The sequence below is a fragment of the Phytophthora infestans genome, genomic scaffold (genome assembly GCF_000142945.1).
Source record: "Phytophthora infestans T30-4 supercont1.12 genomic scaffold, whole genome shotgun sequence".
Lineage (NCBI taxonomy): Eukaryota > Oomycota > Peronosporomycetes > Peronosporales > Peronosporaceae > Phytophthora > Phytophthora infestans.
This window is the reverse complement of record NW_003303747.1, coordinates 1,987,520-1,994,262: the sequence shown is the minus strand read 5'-3', so window position 1 is coordinate 1,994,262 and position 6,743 is coordinate 1,987,520. Positions and strand designations below refer to the sequence as shown.

Genomic DNA, 6,743 nt, shown 5'->3' with positions numbered 1-6,743 from the left:
CTTCGTCACTGCCCTCCATTGCCGATAGAATAGCCTCCAGACGACTGGAGTTGGTAAAAAATCCTTATTTCTATTATCGCAGCGAATAGCAACAGCCAATCAGATTCGACAGATTGCAATACGGATAGCAACTACGAGTGGAGATAGCCTAAGGGCATTTTCAATAGAAAACCCTTCCTTACTCATTTTAGCACAGTCAATTAATATCCTCTCAAACATGGTTTTGTAATGCCCTCTCGAACCTGCTACTTGAAGATCTCACGTCGGGTCCGCTTCGTAAACACGATGTATGACGCACCATCGCCCATCACCACAGTCTCCTATCCGCATCCAAGTTACAACTTGATCTCCCAAAATATGATGCTGCGTTCTGTTCTCCGTTCACTTCCTCGCTCCACGCCGTCGCTCCTAGCGCGCGCCCTAGCGACCTCCGCTGGAGACGTCAAGATCCAGAAGGTGGGTATGGTCGGTCTAGGCCTCATGGGCCACGGCATCGCCCAGACAGCAGCTACCGCGGGCTTTGACGTCGTGGCACTTGACGCCAATCCCAAGGGCCTCGAGAGCGGCATGAAACGCATCGAAAGCTCGCTAGATAAACTTTTAAGTCGCGGCGTGAAGAAGGGCACACTCACGCAACAGCAAGCGGACGAACAGGCTGCTGCTACGTTGGCACGTATCACACCAACAACGGAATTGGGCGAATTGGCAGATTGCGACCTTGTGATCGAAGCTATCGTGGAGAATGTGGAGGTGAAGAAGGAATTCTACGCGAATCTAGGAAAAGTAGCCAAGCCCTCAGCCATCCTGGCGTCAAACACGTCGTCTTTGGCCATCTCGGACTTTGCGGGCTCCTCGGGTCGTGCATCGCAAGTCGTGGGTCTACACTTCTTCAACCCCGTGCAACTTATGAAGCTCGTGGAGGTTGTCCGCACTGATGCCACGGATCCAAAGATCTTCGACGCCTGCAAGCAATGGGTGCTGGACATTGGCAAACACCCAGTGAGCTGCAAGGACACCCCGGGTTTTATCGTCAACCGACTGCTGGTTCCCTACTTGGCTCAGGCTATTTCTCTGTACGAACGTGGGGACGCCAGCAAGGAGGATATCGACGTGAGTATGCAGTTCGGTGCCGGCCACCCCATGGGCCCAATCACACTGGCGGACTACGTGGGTTTGGACACGACGCTCTTCATCCTCGAAGGATGGGTGCGCGACCACCCGAACGAATCTGCCTTCTTCGTGCCGGAAATTGTCCGTAAGAAAGTGGCCGAGGGCAAATTAGGCCGCAAGACGGGCGAGGGATTCTACAAGTGGGACGGCGACAAGCGTCTATAACATCAGAGAAACTCAAGTTTTGCTTTCTTCGAGCAACATTTTATAACGAAAATAACTGAAAAAAATCGCACTAGCATCGCCAACTTGAAATTCACATTTATACTTACAGGCGAGAAGTCTGCGCTGAGATCTCGGTTGGGTATTGCTCGTCAACTTCGATGTACCAAGCGGCAAGCCACGCGCGCTTTTCAGCCTCGCAGTTCTGCGAAATCCTGGCAAACAACGAGCTCTTGAGCTGGCGCAGCACACGAGGACTGCTCCTCCACCGCGAAAGCAGCTGCTCCACTTCCATCGCACAAGCTCGTAGAGCACTCAACGGCGCCATCTTCAAGAGCTCAAACACCAGTCCAGCAAGATACAGTCCATCCGTCCTCCTTGTAGCATTAGGAGCGTCCTCAGCTGGGGTTACCACCTCGTCTTCTAGAGCGAATAACTCGGTACTGCGTTCACAGCATCTCCGAATCGCCCACAACACCATTCGTCGAGTTGTCTCCACGACCTCATTGGCCTGTTCTGATGGCATCGTGAGAGCTTCAGAATAGAAAAGCGAACCGAAAATGGCACCGCATGCCTTGGTGAGATCCTGAGGCGATGCATTAGCTGGAAACGCGGCGAGTGTAACTTGCAGATAGTGTGGAAAGACTGTGAAGATCGGAGTGAACTGGCCGAGATGTGACAGACACACGCCGAGGAACCGGTGAGCGAATGCGTCTACCGGGTCGAAGGCGTTGTAGAGGCCAGAGAAGATGACTGCAAGCGCATCATCGATCAGAGACGCGCACTGGAACAGCAGAATGCGGAGCTTGCGTTGCATCACAAGACCCACTGCCAATGTTTGACACCCAGTAATAATATCCATCTCACGAGGAATGATATCACTGTTCGAAGTCGTCGATTGCATTACCAGAGACCGTAAGATCGGCGCGAATATCGAGTCAGGAGGACTTGTAGCTTGCTCCAGGTTTAACTCCAATTGCTGAGTCACTGACTGCATGGACGTATTGGCAGTGGGGGAAGCACAGACTTCGCGAGCGAACTCAATACGTGACAGGGCGACGAAGGCTTGCACGAGATGGCCACTTGACAACACTTGTAACAGTGGAGCTACGATACCATAGAACTGTTTAATGAACGCCACGATATCCGCTGCTGTAGGGAGGAGATTTTCATCAGGTGAGCTAGTGGAACGTTGAGGCTGGTTTAGAGCGTTCGGACGGAAGAGATCTGGCGAAAGTACACTCTGCACTGCGTCCACGAAAGAGAGATATGACTCGCGTGAAGACTTGAAAAAGCCGACCATCTCCTGGATGCAGGCTTCTGTCATTCGAAGAGAGTATTGATGCACATCCGCAATTGTTGGATCGAGAACCAACGTCTCCCATCTCTGCTGAACTTGCCTTTGATAATCCAAAATTGCCTCGTCATCGTATGGCTTATAGTGAGAACTGAGGAGCTGCAAATTGACAAGGCGCAACACCGCGAACTGGCACAGCAACGTCGCATTCCCTGACTGTAACTGGACAGCAGTCGATGGTCTCGTGTCGTCAAGACATGACAAACCAAGCGTAAACGCAACAATAGCAACGGGGTTGTGGGGCTGTGGGAATGCCCCACGCGCCAACTGATCGACCGTCGCAGCCCTCATCGTCTCCAAATACCTCGTTACGTCGAGATCCCTTCCAGTCGACGTCAACGCACTCAAAACAAGAGCTGTTAGAGCCACACTTGCAGCATTTTGCGTAATCTCCACAGGTCCCATCTTAATAGCGGCATACTTTAGCCATATACCCGCAACCAGCGAATTGCTGGTCGAAGTAGTTTCAATGTGTCGTCGAAGTGGGGTAGCTATAATGGCAATGAACGCCACTTCATACTCACGCATCGCCGGCGTCATCAAGTGCAGATGAGTATCAATTAACCTTGGAGAAACATCGTTAACAACGCTTACTGAAGCTCCAGATAATGGCTTGACCATCACGGCATCCCATAGCTGACAGCTATAAGCCACCTGGTTCTCCTTATCACAGTGGATTCTCAACGTCGGACAATCTCTAGGCGGCTGTGATGTCGTCACCAATTGCGCAAAACTCTCCGCCTTCTTCTCTGCGTCAGAGCAGTGCAGCACAGCCAGCGTACACCCCAGTTCCACCCAGAGCATCCACAACCGTCGGTTCATTGGCTTCTGCATCGCCTGCTGCAGCTTATGCCACTGTAAGAATATCTGGGGCGATTCCGTCAGCACAGACGGCTCCACAGACGCTTCTGACGGTGTCGCTATCTCGCGGTGCAGATATCCGAGCAAGCGAGACATAGCGTGTTCTAGTTCATCGTGGTTCTCGGTCTCTAGCAGCTCACAAGTCGCAGCATGTAGCAGACGTAAGGTTGAGTCTACTTTCTCCATCAACAACATCTTTAAGCCTGCGGGTCGCGCTTCAGACGCGCGTGGCGCAGCAGCATCCCAGACCTCGTCGCTCATACTTGCCCAGTGGAGTCGAGTCAACACAGTCTGTGATTGGTCCAAACTACCACACGCTTTATCTTTTAAAATTTAACCAATAGCATCAGGGTGTGGGTTTACGTTGCGTCCATCAAGCTGCATCAACGTCAGCTTCGAATGTGTCATTCGATATCTTGCGTCCACCCACGATGGTGTCGTCGCTGCCTCCCAGTGTGGCTGAATTCGTGGAGAATCTCAAGCTCCAGGCGCAGCGTCACAGTTTACTGGCCCCCATCTTGGCTCTGGCGCTCGCTCGCTTCGTGTATCACCGTCGTCGCGGCCACCTGAACCAGTTGCTTCTTCACAATGCGCTAAGTCGCCAATTGACCGTCGAATTCGACCACTCCCACCACGACGACGCTGTGCACCACAGTCCAATCGCAGCCCCGGCGGAAGAGTGGCATGTCATAGATGAGGATGGCACACAGGCACAGTCGCTAGTATATTACCCAATGGACATGTCGGAAGGAGACAACGTCCTCGTGCTCGTTATCCCTGGCAACCCTGGCGTCCCGTTCTACTACCTTCCACTCATGCAGGAACTCGTCAAGACACACGGACGCCGTCACGAAGTCCGCTGCTTGTCACATGCTGGCCACTTCATGCCCTGGAAGAACAACGGACGCGCCTTCTCTCTTCAGGAGCAGCTGGAGCACAAAGCCTTCTACCTCCAGCATCGTCTACGCGAAGATCCGACGCTGCAACTCGTGGTTATCGGCCACTCGATCGGCAGCTACTTCGCTCTGGACATTGCACGGCGATTCCCTCAACAGATCGCCAAGCTGGTGCTTATGCAGCCAACAATTAAGCACATGGCGTTGTCTCCTAAAGGCAAACAGATGATGCCGCTGTTCAACCACTACGAGCGTGGCGTCACGTTGGTTGGAGCAGTGGAATATCTAGTACCTTCTCTTTTAAGACGCTGGATTGTGCGTTGTGTGGTGGGATCTAAGACGTCCGAGACGCTGCAGCTGGCGTCGCTGTCACTAGTCAACACGACTGTCATGCGCAATGTATTGGGAATGGCTGCAGACGAGATGAAATATGTAACAGAACTGGATTACGAGTTGGTGACCCCATTCGAGAGTAAAACTCTATTCGTCTACTCGACGGTGGACGAGTGGGTGCCTGCAGAGTTCGTGCAGGAGTACCAGGTGCGCTTCGCGAACAGCCAGCACCGCGTCGTGCCACAAGCTCATGCTTTTATGATGGAGAAGAATGGAACGCGAGATATGGCTGCACACATCTCGCAATGGATCGGAGAAGTTCTGGACGTCAAGCAGGTGCGCAAGGTTGACGCAACGGCAGCGTAGACTTGTCAGGTTTATGATTGGTACTTTGTTTTCATGTCTAACCGAATGAAATACTTTTTCGTCGCGAAGGTGACTTCGGATTGTTTAACGCGCTCGATTTCGGTCACACCTCCCTAATTTAACCTTATGCAAGTGCGCTCTGCCGAACTTCCCAGCAAAAGTAACTTCGTACTTTAGTATAATGAAATTTGATAAGCTGTAAGGTTTAACTTTGGTGTCTGAAATAACTCAGGCTTTGGATTAAGAATTTTCTTCGTCAAGAAATAAATTATTAGGGAGCTTTAGTTTCTGGAATAACGCATGACTTGGAATAGCGGTTATCTGGATAAAATCTGAATAAATGACGGATACAATACCGATCGATATTCCAATACTTTTTTCCAGTGAAATAACGCAACCGAGCTATTCCAGAATCTAAAGTTCTAAATTGTGGTTAGGGGTAGATGTAGCATTCCAATCGTCGAGTAAATTACGATACCATCTGAAACTTTGTTTTGACTACAACACACAGTTCAAACGATACTGAATAGGACTGCGCTTTCGATGATTGTGGCGCAATGAAAATGCTGGCGACAACAAAATACCTTCGATTGCACGGCTCGACGAACCTATAGCACACGGTGAGTAAATGCATTCGAATTTTTCGAGAGCTGTACTTACCTCTCATTGCGGCTAGTACCATGGTAAACGTAGTTGTCGAGCATTCCTCAATCTACTTTGTGGTGGACAGCCCAGCGCAAACAATCATGTCTGCACTATCTGTATCGGTGTTTTTCCTGTTCGTGTTGCACTCGGTGACGGCATGGTCTGGCGGCGTGACCTTCTACAATAATCGTTGGCATGACAAGAGTGGGGGCACATACAAGTACGTCATCGATGACTCGCAGCAGTGCATCAATCTGAGCTGCTACGACAACCGAGCTACATCTGTCAAGTGGAAAGGGCTGGTAAAGTGGGGCGCCTTTGACGGCAAGTCTCGCATCGCGTTCTACACTAGCAAGAACTGCACGGGCACGGTCCGCCACTGGGAGATCGAAGACCCGGGTTCGTTCCCTGGTAATTTGTTTCTCGATGGCATCGACGACGACATCACTTCGTTCATGATCTGGCAGTTTAATAAGGAGGCAAAATCGTATACTCTGCCGTGTCCGTGGGACTTCAAGTGCTGCTTGGGATGAGTCGTTCTCAAATAGCAACGTCGTTAGGTGTTGCCGTTAATGCTTTGCTCACTTTTGAAGATTGTTGGAGTATCTTACAAGCAGAAGTTATGGGTAGAATGCTACTTCTAAGCGACTCCATTCGTCCAGTAACTTTCCATACCCCACAACTTAAATTTTGGAGCGTACGATTATAATATTCATTGTTGTGTAAATAAGAGCATTTATAAATCTGTCCCTCATCTTTAACAAACAGAGTTCCCAGTCTTTGCATAACGTCCGCGAGGCGGCAAAACGACCGCACGAAGCACTTGTGAATCTCGAGTGCTGAAATGTCTTGACGGACACTGTCTTCGCCAAAATTAAAGGAGACGACAAGTCCTTCAGAATTTAAATCGGCCAGGAATCTAAGACATAAAATTCTATGATGTCATTTAATGA

At 50.5% G+C, this 6,743-nt stretch overlaps 4 protein-coding genes across 4 annotated transcripts; 3 read left to right on the top strand and 1 right to left on the bottom strand.

Annotated features, from left to right (window-relative positions):
- Positions 1-228: 228 nt before the first annotated feature.
- On the top strand, positions 229-1,335 carry PITG_08061 (hydroxyacyl-coenzyme A dehydrogenase, mitochondrial precursor; the record flags this gene model as incomplete). Its single annotated transcript, XM_002904203.1, has 1 exon — positions 229-1,335. The coding sequence occupies one exon, from the start codon at positions 229-231 to the stop codon at positions 1,333-1,335; it is 1,107 nt and encodes a 368-aa protein (XP_002904249.1).
- Positions 1,336-1,438: 103 nt separating this feature from the next.
- PITG_08060 (uncharacterized protein) lies at positions 1,439-2,635 on the bottom strand (the record flags this gene model as incomplete). The annotated part of the gene is made up of 2 exons (XM_002904202.1): positions 1,439-1,706; positions 1,770-2,635. 2 exons carry the CDS (start codon positions 2,633-2,635, stop codon positions 1,439-1,441), a joined length of 1,134 nt encoding a protein of 377 aa, XP_002904248.1.
- A 1,346-nt stretch (positions 2,636-3,981) lies between these two features.
- PITG_08059 (uncharacterized protein) lies at positions 3,982-5,145 on the top strand (the record flags this gene model as incomplete). Its single annotated transcript, XM_002904201.1, has 1 exon — positions 3,982-5,145. One exon carries the CDS (start codon positions 3,982-3,984, stop codon positions 5,143-5,145), a length of 1,164 nt encoding a protein of 387 aa, XP_002904247.1.
- A 746-nt stretch (positions 5,146-5,891) lies between these two features.
- On the top strand, positions 5,892-6,323 carry PITG_08058 (uncharacterized protein; the record flags this gene model as incomplete). The annotated part of the gene is made up of 1 exon (XM_002904200.1): positions 5,892-6,323. One exon carries the CDS (start codon positions 5,892-5,894, stop codon positions 6,321-6,323), a length of 432 nt encoding a protein of 143 aa, XP_002904246.1.
- Between the last annotated feature and the right edge of the window lie 420 nt (positions 6,324-6,743).